Source organism: Xiphophorus couchianus, chromosome 24, assembly GCF_001444195.1.
Source record: "Xiphophorus couchianus chromosome 24, X_couchianus-1.0, whole genome shotgun sequence".
In the NCBI taxonomy this organism is placed as follows: Eukaryota; Metazoa; Chordata; class Actinopteri; order Cyprinodontiformes; family Poeciliidae; genus Xiphophorus; species Xiphophorus couchianus.
In genome coordinates this window covers 14,122,960-14,139,581 of record NC_040251.1, presented here as the reverse complement: position 1 = coordinate 14,139,581, position 16,622 = coordinate 14,122,960, and the positions used below count along the sequence as shown (strand labels likewise).

Below are 16,622 nucleotides of genomic sequence, written 5' to 3'. Positions count from 1 at the left end.
AAATTTTGCATAATATAAGGAATGGAAGCATAGTAGCATAAGAAGAAACCTGTGAAGCTAAAACTCTGGCAATGGATGAGTTCTGGCTAAAACATATTCAGTTAATGATTAATGGATTAATAAATTAGTTGATGATTATTTGAATGATCAATTAATCATGATTAATTGTTTCAGCTCAAGTTCAGATGCAGAAAAATAACCTTCTAAACATGGAAACTGGATGGCATTCAACAAGGCAATTAGAGCAAACGGTTTGAGACTGAGGTACAAGCTTACATTTCCAGCAGCATCTCTGTACATACAATAATCAAACCACACTCATTCTGTAGCAAGGGCTGAAAACGCAGCTCACAGACACCGTGGAATCCGACATCGCATGAGCTACTCTGTAAATGGGCAAGAAATTCAGTTTCTATGTGTGCAAATCTGGCAGGAATAACCCAAAGTCTCCATTAAGGGTGGTGCTGAAAGGTTTAGTGACGAGATGTTTATTAATATTGTCAGAAGGAACTGTGTATTACATTGGAGGTTTGAAATTTGACTTTAGTGACAACTGATGTAGGATGTTTGAAGGGCATCTGGGCAGCACCAGTCAAGTAATAACATTTCAACCTGTCTGGTACACTAGCTAATCTAAAATATTTAATCTCTGAATTATTTTCACATTCTTATTTAGCTTACTTACTTTGCTAAAGTCACACCTTGAGGTAAGGCTCCTGCTGCTTATGAGTAGAAGCTGCTTGTTTGCTGAAACAATGTGTGCATGTAAATATATAGCTATTTTCCTCATGCAGACGAGGGATTCTGTTTTTAGATGCCAGCGCTGCATGCCAGATTGTGTGCTTGCGCATTTCAAGCTTCAGAGCCTATATGTATTCTTGCAGCAGAACTTTAGATCTGCGGGTTATTATAGGAAAATGAGAGGATCGGCAGATGAAATGGAGAAAAGGAAAGAACTCTGAAGGCATTGCAGTGTGATTAAAGACTACGCTTGCTCCAATCGGTGGGGGGTGGGATTATTCCACAGCAGGAAAAAGAAGGAAATGCAGCTTAAACATGTACATCCACCTAAATATCCATAAGCACTGCAGAAGACAGATAAAACATGTCGAGAAAAAGTCGTAGTATTGCAGTCCAGGTTACCTGGTGTGTTAATTAGTGAGGAGGCGGAGCACTGCTGAGAAGCAGACAATTTGCAGAGTCACATCATATAGCAATTCTTTATTTTTCCTCTTTCAGATACAACTTCTGTTTATATTCTGTACAGCACTGAAGGCACACAAAACCCAAAGATAAAATGGAACAGAAGTATATACAAAATATACAGAATAAATAAGTCAATCTAGTTAAAGTAGAAAAGCTACAGAGAGTGTGCTTACATGAGCTGTTTCTGAAAACAGGGAACGTAAATCCGGTCCACTCTGCAAATGTCTCTGTCTTCAACTGTTCCTGGCTGTTTGTTTTTTTTTTAATGAATTCAACAGAAATATAATGGCGTCGGTCTCCCACATGAAATGAGCACATGGTGAGCGGCTCGTTTCTGGCAGAAATGAAAACTAAACCGTTTCAGCAGGACTCTTGTTGATTGTCATGCACCATCTTATGGCATTTTAAATAGTGCAATGCGTTTTGTACAAGTTGTGTAGATACTGTACTCCACTTTCTGACTGATCTGCCTCAGTCTGTATAAAAATAAAGTTCCTCTGACTGCAGCTCTGCAGCGCGTTGGATCAATCATCTGTCAGGAGGAGAACCTCACTCCTATCGCTGTGTTTTTTTGTTTTTTTCTTCCTGTTTCAATGTACTTGGCTGTACAAACTGCTGACTCTACGGCACGAGAACTCTGGTTCCAGCGTTAAAGCTGCTCTCATGGGGGGTTGAGAGGAGGGGGGTGGTGTAATCAGGTCACGGCCAGAATCGGGATAGACTGATTAAGCGGAATTCTGGGTCAAGCACTGATTGAAATTCACTCAATTCTTTCCAAACATCTGCTTTATCCTGGGAGGAGGCCGAGTGGGGGAAGTGGGGGAGAGGGAGTTGTGCTGCGTGGATCAATTCGCTCGGCTGCTGTAGGAGCATGAAAATTTAATCACATGTAAAAAGCTGATAGAGTGGATTTCAGCGTGCGTTTTAACCCAGGCCTGCTCTGCAGACAGCCACAGCTTCTTCCAGGTTTGATTTGGCTGAAAATGCGTAGTAGGGATGCACCGATCAGTTGGCAAGAGATGAAATCGGGACGATTTCCCCTCCGTCAGCAGGTTCAAATATAGGTAAGGTGAAAAAAAAACCTCAATTGAATTGTTTTTTATTGATGACATACATCAGAATTCCTCTTAAAGAAGTGTAAAATAAAATTTGGCACAGAGTAAAACAGAAATTGGACTCAGCCAGAAAAAGCCTGATTGGTGCATCTCTACAATATTCCACCTTCAACAGATGAGCAGAAACGGAAAGATACATTCTGTGCTACAATAAACACATGTGCCTGTGTGTATATATATCTATATATCTATCATATTTCTATGTTTTTACATTTCACACTGTGGAAAATAGAGGAGGGCAAACAGGCCAAGGCACTTGGTTTAGACATGATATATACTGTATGTCAGCTCAGTTAAACGCAGTCTGATGTTCCAGAACCTCCAAGTAGTCCGGCTCCGTGTGCAGGTTCGCTTTGAGCTCAAAGTACTCATTCTTGGTTTGTTCCAGCATGACCTTGCGTGGTCTAGAGTACATTATCGCCTCCATTAGCTTTAGCTCCTCCTGGTGCCCTGGGACCTGCATGTCCATGGCAGGCTGCAGCTGCGGCAGGTTTTTCCTGAAGTACTCGGTTATTCCGAGCTGCTGCTGAAGCTCCTTCTCTCTCTCCAGGATGTTCCTGTAGAGAGAGCTGGGAGTCCCCAGGGTCACGAAGTCCCCCGGCCGCTCCTCAGCTATGGCCCTGAACTTGGGGTTTCCCGTCAGCGGGGAGGTGTTCTCCTTCTCCATGATGCTCCGGCAGACGTGGTGCTTTGGATCATCCAGACTGTAATCCAGATCTGAGTCGTGGCCCTTGTGCTGGGAGCAGTAGGTGGGGTTCCGGCAGATCTGGACAATGGGGCTGTGAGATCTGTCCTCATATAAGGAACCGGGCCCTGTCCTCTGGGTCACGGTGTGGTGGGTGGTCTTCTGCCCATACATGCTGTAGTGTAAGTGGATCGGGGAAGTGCTGCTGGTGTTTTCCCGTGCTGGTTCCTCCGCTGCCTTTTTCTTTGCCTTCCGCCGCCTACGGTGCACCACGAAGACCACCAATCCGGCCGAGCAGAAGATGATCATGAGGATAAAGATGAGGAGGCTGAGGATGAGCACTGAGAGCGGTATGGAGTCGGTTAAGGAGATCAGGAGACCCTTGTTTGCAGGGGGCCCCTGTGTGACTGTGGATGTCTCCAACCCAGGACAGAGCATCTCGTGGCGAAGACTCCTCAGCTCCGTCTGCTTCACCTTCTTGGGGGTTTCACACAGAACAGAGCCCACCACGGTGTCTGTCTTAAGCTTCTCCACCCACTGCTTGAGACTAAGCAGATCGCAGCTGCAGTCCCAGGGGTTGTCCTCTAAATAGATCTGCTCCAGCACGTTGAGCTGATCCAGCACGTTGCTCACCGGCAGGTGCATGAGCAGGTTCTTCCTCAGGTTTAATTTGACCAGGGGAACGTTGCGGAAGATCTGAGCCGGAAGGGAGCTCAGTTGGTTGTTGTTCAGTGACAGCAGCTTCAGTTTGGGCAAGGGGTTGAATGTGCCTGGCGCAATCTCCTTGATGAGGTTATATTCCAGGTAAAGAGACTCCAGGTTGTGGAGGCCCACGAACATGGTGGAAAACAGCTTCTCGATCCTGTTCCCGTTCAGCTGAAGCTTTTTCAAGCTGCTCAGGCTGAGAAATGTTTCGTTATCGATGTAGTCAATGCGGTTGTTGGCCAGGTTGAGCAATTCCAACCTGTCGTATGTGACAAAGTCATACTTAAAGAGTTTCTGGATCATGTTTCCTGTCATAACCAGCTTAGTAGGGCTCTCCTGAAGTATTCCGATATCAGACACCTTCTGAATCCCTCTGTCCTGACAGTGCATCAATAACCCAGCCTCCGGGTGATTGTGGCATGAACAGTGCTCCACGCAGGGACTGTCGGGAACATGGGAGGGTGTCTGTTTGGGAATCTGAGACACCTTGGACGATGGCGTAACAACCATATCCATTGATGGCGGTCCCTCCAGCGGGAGGTCTTTGTGGAACGGACACAGAACATCCCGTTTGACTTTAGCCAGGATGGTTCCCTTCAGGTGCTGCGGTGAGCTGCACACCACGTCACTGATGACCGACTGTGCCCTCATGTTCTCCATCCAGGTTTTTAAATGGAGGACATCACAGTCGCAGATCCAGTCATTGTCCTCCAGGAGGAGCTCCATGATGCGCCCGATGTGCTCCAGAAAGCCCACGTATGGCAGCGTCTGGAGCTTGTTGCCTCGTAGGTCTAGGTGAGTGAGCGGCACGAAGCGGAAGATGTTGCTGGGTAAAAACTCGATGGAATTGTCATTGAGGATGAGGACTTTGAGGCGGATCAGCTTGTTGAATGCCCCTGGCTCGATGATCCGGATGAAATTCGTGTCGGCTTGAAGGAACTCTAGATTTATCAGACCCTGGAAAGTGTCCTCTTTCAGGGTGACAAGAAAATTGCTATTTATGTGGAGCTTTTTCAGGGAACCGAGAGTGTTAAAGACCCCTGGCTCCAGCTCTTGTATGCTATTACCCCCGATGTGCAGAGAAAGGGCGCCCCTAAGCCCTTCCATTTCCTCCACTCGGAGCTCCACTAAGTCATTTTTGTAAAGGTTCAGATGGAAGGAGACACCTGACGGGATTTGGATTTGGGAGATTTTGCTGATGTTCCTCTGCTCGCAGTTGAGATGAAGGACGCCGTCCTTTGCCTCGCAGGAGCACAGAGACTCACACGACTCGCTGATGGAAGACAACGCCTTTGAGGGATAGATATCTTGGGTGTGAGCTGCCGACAGAAACAAGCCGATTAAAATGATCCAGGGCTGCATTCTGGACCTGGATATCTGTGGAGACAGAAAGGAGAGAGGAAAAAAAAGTGGTTTGATTACATTGGTTTCAGAAACGAATAAAAACACTTGGTAATTTTGTTTAAAACATGATTGTTTTGATTACCATGCTTTAAAACATAGTTTCTACTGAGTGTACAGATCGAGTTCAAACATGCCTTTATGAGGTAATTATATGCATGTAGAGAAAACAAGTGGTTCTGTATTGGATTAAGGCACAATTAAGGAAAGCCTTAAAATAAACAAATTCACCAACTCATTTAAATGCATATCTGCAACGCTGGATAGGTTTGTCTCCTGCAAAAGACCTTGTGCAAGGTTGGAGAAACTACAGGGAAATATACTGCACCTTTCATGTCCTTTTATTTTTACAATAAAATAAGTATTTTTGGTCTAGTTTCTAGTGCAAATATCCTGGTGTACTTGAAATAAGATAAAACTGACAAGTAACTTTTCAGTACGACATAGGAGCTTGTTTTATAAAGTCAAAATATTGAGGAAAAAGCACTAGCTATAAGTGAAATAATCTGCAGTATAAAAGGACATTTTGGCTTATAGTATGTGGAAAAATATCTTGTTCCACTGGCAGATTGTCACCGGTATCCAGTAGTTTGTCATCAATGTCGGCAAATTATTGACTTAAAGCAAGCACCTCTAACATACTGAAAATGTACAGTACTTATTTAGTTTACTCTTATTTAAAGTATACTAATATATTTGAACTAGAAACTGGACCACAAATACTTGGTAAAATATTATTTTTGCAATGTGATAATAAAGCAAGTGGTCAATCTTTAGCAGGTTATTTTCTCCTAGGATTTTCCTGGATTTTGCCCAAACCATCTTGTAACTCTGATTAACTTCCCGTTCAAATTAATTTAATTATATAGAACCAAGAGACCATGTTTATTTATATTGGTCAGGACATGTAGCGCACCGCCTTCTGCTGTCACCACCATTGTTCTCTGTGGTTGATGGTGTTCTTAAGGTTGATTTTCTTCCAGCAAGCGTTTTGCTTGCAGGAGGAAAAAGGTCATTTATGATCTGCTCTGACTGGAAATTCTTCTTTGACATGTTTGGTCATAACCTGTGCTCTTTTTGATGTCCAAAAATGTTGAAATGCTGTTTTCTGATACAACGTTGCTAGAAACTTCTTTATCTCTGACTAGTCCGGTGTGTTTCTTGATGTCCATGATGCTGTCTGTTCTTACATTTACTCTTAAGATGACTTAAGAAAGCAACAGGATGTGTTTAGAGTAAAAAGAATGGAAGACATCCAAACCATCTGAGATGTTTCTTGTTAAAAATGACTAGTATCACAATTGGTATTCAGACAGTGGGAAGTAATAACATTTTCTGCGGTATTGGGTTTTATTTCCAGAAGCCAAAATGCATTTGGATTGTACCGAAGGACATTAACCTTCTGACTACACAAGAAAAGAGATGAAGATGCTCCCTTTCCACTGACTCAGTGTGGGATACTTCTACTTTTAAAAAAATGACTCTCATTCCACTGAATTCTCTGCCCTTTATACATGCTGACTCATCTGAGTTAAGACTTTCTCAGCGTGAGTCATGCAATGTAAAAGTCGCTTCAGTCCATGTCAAAGCCACATTTATGACAGCTGCTCTATCTGACTGATGAAGGGCTTTGTGTTTCTGGTTTAAAGACATCAGTCTGAATCCTTTAAGGTTATCTGATGGTTCCATCTCAAAAGCTGGCAATGCTGTTCGCTAAATTTTCAACCAAGCTCTTATGAAGAGGATTTCAGTTGAATTTCCCTTGAGTGACAAAGGGAATAATAAAAACGGACTTTTCCAAAAAGCAGAATCAGCATTTGATCAAAATCTATTACACAAAGTTGACTAACACTGCACGGATCAAAAGCTAATTCAGTCCCAGGGGGACCGGTGGGGAAGTGTAGACATCTTTCTAAGATCAAGGAAGAGCCAGACATGCCGTGTTAACTAACAGAGTTCTTCAAAGAGGTAGGATACAGAATATGACAGCTCTTCTTGGTAATGAATCTGATTAGCTTCTGAAAAAAGCAAGAATGGGGCGAGCCCGGCTCAGCTGGGTTTGTTGGAGAATGAATCCTCTGACTGATGATTCAGCCGCGATAGTCAGCCTTTCTTTTGAATTAAGTTCGGGAGAATACTTCCACCCAGTTGAGAGTCCATGAGGCGTGGGCACACTCTGACGGGGTGTTTGGCCTACAGCAGATACTGGGGGGGTGTGTGTGTTGACACTGGGGAATGTGGACTAAAGTAAAAATATAAATCCTACCTCTGTTACGCAACACCACACAAATTCTTTCAATTTCTCACTACAAACAGAAGACCTCAGAGAGAAGTTTGGCTTTCTCCGACATTCCCTCTCCACTATAACTTTGCTCACTTTCTTTGATAAATTATTGTGCGGTCGAGTGGAAATTATTGATTAAAGCCAAGTCATTGCTATTAGGTATTCAGACATAAACTGCAAGGTCACTGTCGGCATTCCAGGCACATATCTAGACTTGTGCTCATTTCCAAGGACTGGAAAATCAGAGGTTAGCCTGTTGCAGATGACCGTAAAAGCTGCTTCTTCCCAAAATAAGAAAATCGATCGCTATAAATGTGATTGATCATTCGCGTGCAGTGTATCTTAAAGTGAATATACTAGTAATCCCTCCCTTTCCAGAGTAATTAGTTGTGTGTTGTTGCCTCCAGCAATAGCTTGTGCTCCAAATTGCCATGAAAATCTCTATAAGTCAGACATCAGCACGGTGGAAAATCTTCCCAAGACAAACTCATTATAGAGCTGCTACAAAACCAGGATTTGAACACATGAAAAAGGAGAGTAGTTTATTGCAGTCTGAAAACCCAGTGTTAAACATGCAGGAAGTTACTCCTATTGTAATGTAAAAATCCCATAATGTTCCAGACTAAGAAATCTTCAAGGACCCAAGGAAGGAAGGAATGACCAAATAAGAAATGACAGACAAGTAAATAGACACAATGACAAATGAACAGATGAAGGGGAAAGATGAACAAACATGAGCAAATTAATTGTCAAACTTGACAATTGAGTAAACCTCCAACAAACGATTGGTCGGACAGAAGACTGAACAGACACACAAATGGTCAGCGGGACAGAGTGGGACAAAATTCAACTGGCAAGTGGAGCAAATGAACAAAACGTTGGATAAATGAAATGACCAGACAGGCTAGAACAATAGAACCAACAGGTGAATGAAATGGCAAATGGATAGAAAGGAATGGACAAATGACAGCTGAACAAATGGACATAAAGCAACCAAATGGAGAGACAAAAAAATAAAGGAAAACAAAGGGACACAAGCTCTTTCTTTTTGCCTCCATGGTTATTCTGACCTGGGGAATTCTTTAATCAACTTCCATAATTTCTTTTGGCTTTCTCAGCATTCCCCCAAATGTACCAACCCCATGAGTGTGATTTTCTGCGATCTCCAGCTGCTAATGTTTATGAACGGTAAAATTAAAATCTAGTTTGTTAATCTCATTAATTATGAATTGTTTATTCAATAAAAAACAACAGGACAGGGAATGTAAGGCTGGGACGGAGATATCTTCCCTTTTATTGGTTACCAGCAAGAGCTTGTTTGAGTCCCTGCGTGAAGCAGCCACCACTGTGCCCTGCTGGCTTCCAGGACAATACACAATGAAAAAAGGGACTATTAGGAGATGTTATCTGCATGATAGCACTGCAGATGGGAGGTATTGGAGGCAGGAGCCTGCTGCTCTCTGTCTTCTGTATTTCAAACAGACTTCTTTAACAGATCCATTTTTCAGGCAATCAATGTTCCATGCGACTCCTCTGTGACGGCTGGAGGAGATGAAACATTTTTCCGGTCTTGAATTGCGCTCATATGTATGGATTTGAATGTGCTTCTTTCGCTGTTCAGACAATTCAATTAGGAGTCTTGTGAGGGCCCTGAGAGTTCTCAGCTCTCCTCGCCGTCTGACATCAAAAGCGGTGCAGACCTTAGGTGGGTTGGACCGCGGAGATGAAGTCGAGAGGAGAAGGGAAAGGCAGTGATGGAATATTTATCAAACATGGAACCCCTCCAGCTGCTGTAATGCAGACAACAGGGTCTGCCCACTTATAAACCCATAAAAAGCCTCTTCACACTTCATTTAAGCCAGCTGTAAAGTGTTGCGGCACACTGAGGTGCTCCATTATATCATGAGACCTCATCATATCAAGTCCTGTATGACCAGGACTGCATCCTTAAATAGATAATATTTGAGTACTGAATTTGTACACGCTTAAGAAAAAAACAGATTTGTATTGTATAGTTTGGTATTCTCATATCTAATTTGATGCTGTAGGCCTTGTGGCCGCATATGTCTTATCTGAACGCTTGTCACAGTTTGGCACTGAAGCAACACACAGAACAGAGCAGAACATGGACCTTGAGTTGAACTGTACAGCATAGAGCGCACTATATCCAGGAGACAGCTTAGTGTATTAATTTGAGAGGAAATGAACACAGCTGTAGTCGTGTTTAGTGCTTGTCACTGTCAGAGTAAGTAATGCACGCTGGAGCCGTGAACAGCCCACGAGGCAGGAGCCTGATCCATTTTTCTGTAGGGGAAGGCGAATATGAAAGGCTTGTTATCCACGGTGGCGTCCCACAGATCTGCTGGCTCGTCCAACTCGGATAAAAGTCATATGGATGTCACTACGCTGCTGAAAACTGAGTCAAAGATTCTCCATCAGCTGAGAAATGGATGACACTGTACAGCCTGAAAGCATTAAAAACTTCTGTAAACTACCTCCATCTGCAGTATGTTAGCATTAACCAGAACCAGAATAGATTTGGTGTAAATCTCTACTTGCGGACCTTAACTTCCTGATACAAACATATGCTGATAGCACTAAGAATAGAATCACCAGGTCTGCATAGGAGGAGAAAAGGGAGGGCAGCTCACCTCCCCATGGCAAGGGTGATTTGCCAGGCTTGCATTTCAAATGGTCTGTTTAACTAATGCGCAGTAATTAGTTCTCCAGAAATGAACAGCAGTGTTATAACAGCAGCATCGAGGTGCATTTCGCAGGAAGACCCATCTGCGGCCGGCAGATGTATGTTTGTCGCCGACAACGCTGTCGCTTTAAAAAGCGACGCTTTCTGCTCTTCAGTGAGTCACCGGCAGGGACTGGCATACTGGAAATGGATCTGTTCAGAGCAGGCAATAAAAAAGGTAGCTGTATGAGAAAAGCAGAAAAATGACATGCAGAGACTATCTAGTCTTGAGTGGTGCCCAGCATAGTTCATAACAAGTGGTTAGCCTGAATCAGAGTCGATAAACTGATCAGATGGAAGGTTGTTCTTTTTTTTTTTAGAGATACTGGGCAAAATATTTCAACTTTAAATATTTAACCAAACCTCTGTTTCTGTGACAGCAACACAAATCTGAAAACTATGGGAAGCATTTCCACCTCTGATGCTTTAAAATAAAATCTAATGCAAGAAAATGTACTTCAGACAAATAATTATAAGATAGGCATTCTGTGTGTAAATACAGCTGCATGCTGAAGTTAACAGATGTTTTTGTTAATCTTAACACACTTTGTGGTGAAACATGGTAGCAGTATCATGCTGTGGGGATGTTTTTTTCACAGCAGGGTAGCTGGTTGGTCTTTCCAGGAGCTAAGTATTGATATTGATGGAAGAAACGCCTGAAAGACTTACAGCTGATGCTACGGCAAAAATCATAGACTTGCAAAAGCAACAGATGTTGTTTGGAAAGAATTTGAAAAAAAAAAAACTTGTGTGGAAACACTGGATATTATTTCATAGAAGCAAAACTGAATAAAAAATAGATAATATCCGCATTTAGGCATCAGATTATTTGGTCTGATTTTCTTTTTTATTAACCTGCCAGTTACTGATACCATTGTTGATATATTAAAAAAAGTTTGAATAAAATATGTTCAATTTTCTGTTTTTAAAGCTGTTAAATGAGGAGCCAGTTGAAGCGGTATGAATACCTTTGCAGAATTGTCAGACAACACACTTAATCTACATCTAAAATATGTGGAGATGACAAATCTGCTCACTGAGCTGGAACAAAACAAGTTTCAGTGCAAAAGATTTTCTTTCACAAACTCATTAAGCAGAAAACATTAACAAAAACATTTACAAAAATTTTTAAAACAGCGGAAAGTTTTTGACGAGTTTTTGCTTGGTAACTCAATTGTTACCAATCAAAAACTCATCCTGCTGTTAATATAAACAGACACGGTATTATCACCTCTCCCCCGCTACCTCCTAAAAATAAAATCTTATAGTGAAACATGTATAAAACAGTCAGTAGGTGCTAATTATATTGAACGGTAAGCTCCCAGCTCTTCAGCAGAATCCTGCTGGGTTAATTAATTGGACAAACTTGTATAAAGTCGACCTACCAGTGACTGGAATAATAAGAAACTAATTAATGACAATTAGGGAAGAAGCTCTCTAAAAAGACATTGTGGATGCCAGAAGCAAGCATCTGCTTCTGGGTGACTATTGTTCATGTTGGCATATTGTAGAGGGATGTTAAGCTCATGCATGCTTATGAAGCATATCATCAAAACAGGGGCCCCAGCTTTAAGCCCTGAGGGTTAAAACCTTTCAGCTACTCAAGCAAAAACACTGCTACTATCTGTATATCCTGTTATGGAAAAATAGAAAAAGAGGTCAAAAGCTAAGTCTGAATTTACTGCTTCCTATTCTTCCTTCGCCTTGCCCTCTGACTGTACATTCACCAGATGCTGGCATAATTCACTCCTGTGTCACACAGAGATCGGCACAGGTTCGCTTTGTGATGCGCAGCTGGCAGAACTGAAAAACTCCACCTGCGTGAAGCTCTGAGCCGACCAATTTCTGGTCCGAGGAAATCCAGTCTGCTGCCGGCGGAAACAGAATAAGAGAGGCTGATAGAAACCGTGTGCAGACAGAGGCAGATGAGTGGAAAATCCTTTCATGGAAGACAGAATAACACCCTTCTGAATTTAAAAAGATGTCTCACTGATTTTTAGTCTCAGTGAGACTAAAAATCAGTCTCAATCTTTAGAGTTTTCCAAATCTCTAGATTTGGGAAACTTTAGAAATCTTTCTGTCTGTATGGCCTCTTTTATGCAACAGTGGCAGACTTAATTGAGTGCCTGACAACTAAACAACTGGCCAGACCTGTCCGCCTGGACAAAACCAATTAACTAGCAATGCCACCGAGGGCAATTAGAGCGGTTCCAGTTAAAACACGGGGCAGAAGCTTGGAAGTATATTTTTTGTTTTTTAATAAAAGCCAATCTCTAAAATACCCAGAAGTCCTTATTTGTTACTGAAACAGATTAGGTTGGATATTGGTGTTGTTAAGATTACCGACATTTACCGACAATACAGAAAGACACGTGACGTGGGTGCCACAGATGGGAGTGTTTGACTTCAAACAAAGGCAGTCGGGTGTTTGCTGTCCTAAATAACCTGTTCGCTAAGCATTTCAGCAGAATCACAAAGCCATCATACTCCCGAGAAGCCTTATTGTCATTTAAATACTATCAATCATGCACCATTTTTTGTCAGACTAAGGAGCAGCAGTGCCCCAAGTGGAACAGACATAATGAGGAGCCCTGTGAGGACTCTATTGACTCACCAGTCCTCCAATAAAAGATGGCTGGCCTGCAGCTATTCTATTCCTCTTGAAAGAGAGCTTTTTAGTGAAAGTGGCTATTTTCTTGCAGGTGTCTCGAATAAGACACTTGCGGACAACAGTAAAACAGCATAATAACTAGGCGTCTTGTCCGACAACATTTGCTAGACGAAAAGTTCAACCTGATCATTTACTTTAATACACGCTAATGTATTGGGTGAAAAACCACAACAACCTGCCTCAGCAGCATCACAGAGTGAGACGGTGAAGGTTGTTTCATTTCATTTCAGTGTGACATGGAATAGCCTCCCCTACTCGTCACCATTTTCCCCACCTCCTCCGAATTGGAAGTGATGCGGCTCGCCCTAAAAAGTCAACATGGTCACTATATACACCCACGGAGTTGCTGGGATCCTGCCAGCGCCAGCGGCCTCTCCGCTGCAGTCCAGGAGAAATGATAATTATGACATCCGCCCCCTCAAGTGGCAAGAGACAGTTCAACTCGCTCAGCCAAGAGAGCAGGCCCTGTTTTATTTTTCGCTGCACATTTGTGATTGATTCAACATTTTCTGGGCTGCTCCTCTCTGCCTGAGCACAGTCTGATAGCAGCTTAAAGTTGCAACTCTAAATCTGCATCAGCCAGGCCAATATTATTTAGCTGCTTTATTCAATAAAACACCTGGTCAAACACATAATTGTTTACCTTCATTGCCAAGGTACTTATCACCACTAAACCGCAGGATATCTACGACAGCATATTTGTTTTTGCCCTAATTCCCTGTAGCTGCCTGATCATTTCATATGAATCTATTGCAACAAGACAGGATCTTACACCTCTTACACTTTCACTGTCAAAATGTCAGACTTTTCAGGATGTTCAATGTTTTTGGCTAGGTTTTACAGTATAGTAAGTCTAAAAATACATTATTTCACAATCATTTTTCTTTTCTAATTACACTTGAATCCAAACTTTTCCAGACTGAATAGAAATCTGAAGCATGCCGGATCATTTCTCACTAAATCACCCAGGAAAAAACATTCACGCCACTCCAGTGACATATAGCTAAGCTGTTTGGCTATTAACCATTGATTCATCCAAGCAAGAAATTGGAGCCCAGACTCAATTATGCAATTCACAACCTAATTAGAACACTGCCTTCCTCATTAACTTCCATTCAAAAAAGAACTATAGCCTCATGTAGTAGACAACGATGCTGCAGGACCAACAACTGAACGAATTAGCTGTTATTGAAGGCGTTCTGATTGGCTCTGACGCAGCGCGCATTAAACACACCTGTGACAAATGAGTCTTAATTAAAATATTAATGCGCAACATGTTCCTCTATAATAAATGCTGCATAAAGCAAACACGTCGGTGATGCGTTATTATAATATGAGTAACAAACACTCAACGTTAACTTTAATAACGGGCAACATCAGTCCAGGTTGCCATACGGCAGCGCGGCACAGTGGGAATACTGTAACTGTGTGTGGCAGACAGCCAGGTGTGCTGGAGTTAGATAATGAAGCACCCCACACCTCCCAAGTCATTTTCTGTCGAACATGCCCTCTGTTATGTTATTTATGTCCCACGTTTTTATTAAAAAAAAAAAAAAAATATATATATATATATATATATATGGCTGCAAATTGCGCTACAAGCTGGTTTGAACATGTCCGTAATTGGACCTGAATTTCCACAGTAAACTGGTCCGCAGTTGTAATTAAAAGTAATTAAACACCTTATACACACATGCATCCTCAGCGCCTCTCAGCTTCGTGACTTACCGAATAAAACCGAAGTGGAGAAAAGCAGGGCAGTCCGAATGTCAGCATACTCGTACCATTTTTAAAATGTGGGCAGCCGACGCATGAAAAGGGAACGAACGGCCGTCTCTCTTGTCCAATATGAGCTCCGTTCAAGCCAAAAAAAGAAAAGGTGCATAAACTTCAAAGCCGTCCCGTCTTGCTCCCGTGTACCCTTTCTTCTGTTTGTCTCCAGTTATTCCAATGCACGTAGGGGACAAGCTTGAGCACTCAAGTCCCGGGTTGACGGGTGTACACCATCCGCAGAGTTAATTAAGATTAAAGTTGAAGATTCGAGGTAACTGATTTAAAATAGGCTACGGTTGCGCCCCTCCAGAAATTCGTGCAGCTCTTGTTATATCAGCAGCTGTCAAACACGCACTCTGCTCTGATCTGCTCTGCTCTGGAGCTGCATGCGCCGCGCGCTCTGTTTAGTTAACCAATCTGAGTTGTATTGGTCTCGCGCAGTCATTTGCATGCCGTAGAGGTGGACAAGTCATAGAGTCGTTGTCAGGGTAACTACAGTATGGAAATGTGCTTCCGTTTTGGACTTTAAAAATAAAATCTGCAACGTGAAGCTTTTTTTTTAATAAAATGACGAAGCCGATTGCTTTTTTTCCACTTTCTGAATGTATTTCAATCATCTCTTAAATAAAACACAAATAGGATTCGTTTTAAGCTTTGGTAACACTCAATTCTTTTACATCCAAATTCTAAAATCTAATTTTAGATGATGTAAAATCATCAAGCTTCCGTCATTTCATTGGTAAAACTTGGGAAATGATGGGTATCTTCCTTGCCAAACAGCCGGTGTGCGACTTGACGGCAAGATGTGAATAGCGCTGAGGGAGGTGAATCCTTAAATTAGCGACAACCAGTAGAGATTGTACGCACAGTTTAGTCATCTGTGGAAACCTTACTATGTCACTAATTTTACTGTAAGATTGTATGCATTTATGTGGAAAATCATTTTTTGTATTTAAAACAATCTTAGATTAAGCGCATTGTATTTTTATTCTTAATTGTCCCACTTTTCTACACCACGCAGCTGAAAATTAGATGTGGCTTGACTTCCTACCCTAAAACAGTTTCTTTTGATTTCGGTTGAGTAAAATGTTTAGTGTTGTCATTGTTTTTCGAGTCATTCTACATGATGTTTTAGTTGTTTTTAGTTCATTATTAACTGGAGAAGAATGTCATAGAAAATAATTAAGAGTATGTTTTAATTAGGACATCAAAAATAATGTCCTAATTATTAAGAAAATCATTTTTATTCTTGCAATGTAACATTTCATACGTTGACTGCCTGGTCTGCACAAATTTCAACTCCTGTCTCCTCCCACCCATGGTCCAATTTACTTTGCTGGTGTCTAAATGGGGCATAGCTGGTAACTCAGACAGAAAGGCTCTGTCACTGTTAGACAGAGTGCCTCCTCTATGAGGTTCCTATCTAATTATGGGCAAAAATAAAATAATAATAATCTTACATTGATAAGCTTTAATTAACCTGCTGCTCTCAGCCCCAAGGACAAATACAATACTGTATACAGCTGGCACAAACAGATAATGCTTCCAAAATAGACTTGTCTAAAGGTTACCATGGAGGTGCATCATTTATAACACTTGTAATAGTGTTAAATTTCTTCTTGATAAATAAAACTAGAGTCTTGGTGTGTAGTAAATGTTAAATACATCACACAGCCAACAGAAATCAAGCCACTTTGTGTCCTTGAAAATGACTCCAGCGCTACCAGCGCCAGCTGACTTGTTGCTCAGCCTGACCCCTACCCTCCCTGTGGCGCGGACACTCATAAACCATCACCATCATCTGGACTCACGCCGCCACGCGGCAACTTTCAAAGCGCCAAATAGTTTATCTGATTAAACTGCTCTGAGTAATTTAGGGGAAGTAAGTGATTAATCTGAGTCTAACCCGTCCCCTCTGAGCTGCTGTTTTCCGCAGGCTGATCACTTTCAGATGGGTCAAGAATGCCCCCCTCACCTTGTGTTTCAGCATACTGGCTGCTTAAAACCAGGCCAATTTGTCATGGATCAGTGTAAATTTG

At 42.0% G+C, this 16,622-nt stretch overlaps 1 protein-coding gene across 1 annotated transcript; it reads right to left on the bottom strand.

Moving 5' to 3' along the window:
• Positions 1 to 1,201: 1,201 nt before the first annotated feature.
• slitrk6 (SLIT and NTRK-like family, member 6) lies at positions 1,202 to 15,040 on the bottom strand. Its single transcript, XM_028011112.1, has 2 exons — positions 14,539 to 15,040; positions 1,202 to 5,088 (listed from the first exon to the last, which is right to left on the bottom strand). The coding sequence occupies exons 1-2, from the start codon at positions 14,584 to 14,586 to the stop codon at positions 2,611 to 2,613; spliced, it is 2,526 nt and encodes an 841-aa protein (XP_027866913.1). The 5' UTR covers positions 14,587 to 15,040; the 3' UTR covers positions 1,202 to 2,610.
• Positions 15,041 to 16,622: the final 1,582 nt, after the last annotated feature.

What these genes read in the sequence shown, in the direction of transcription:
- slitrk6 (XM_028011112.1), bottom strand. Translation starts at nt 14,586, where the DNA reads ATGCTGACATTCGGACTGCCCTGCTTTTCTCCACTTCGGTTTTATTCG. An exon ending in CTCCACTTCGGTTTTATTCG is followed by an intron (nt 5,089 to 14,538) that starts GTAAGTCACGAA and finishes CTGTCTCCACAG; the next exon opens with ATATCCAGGTCCAGAATGCA.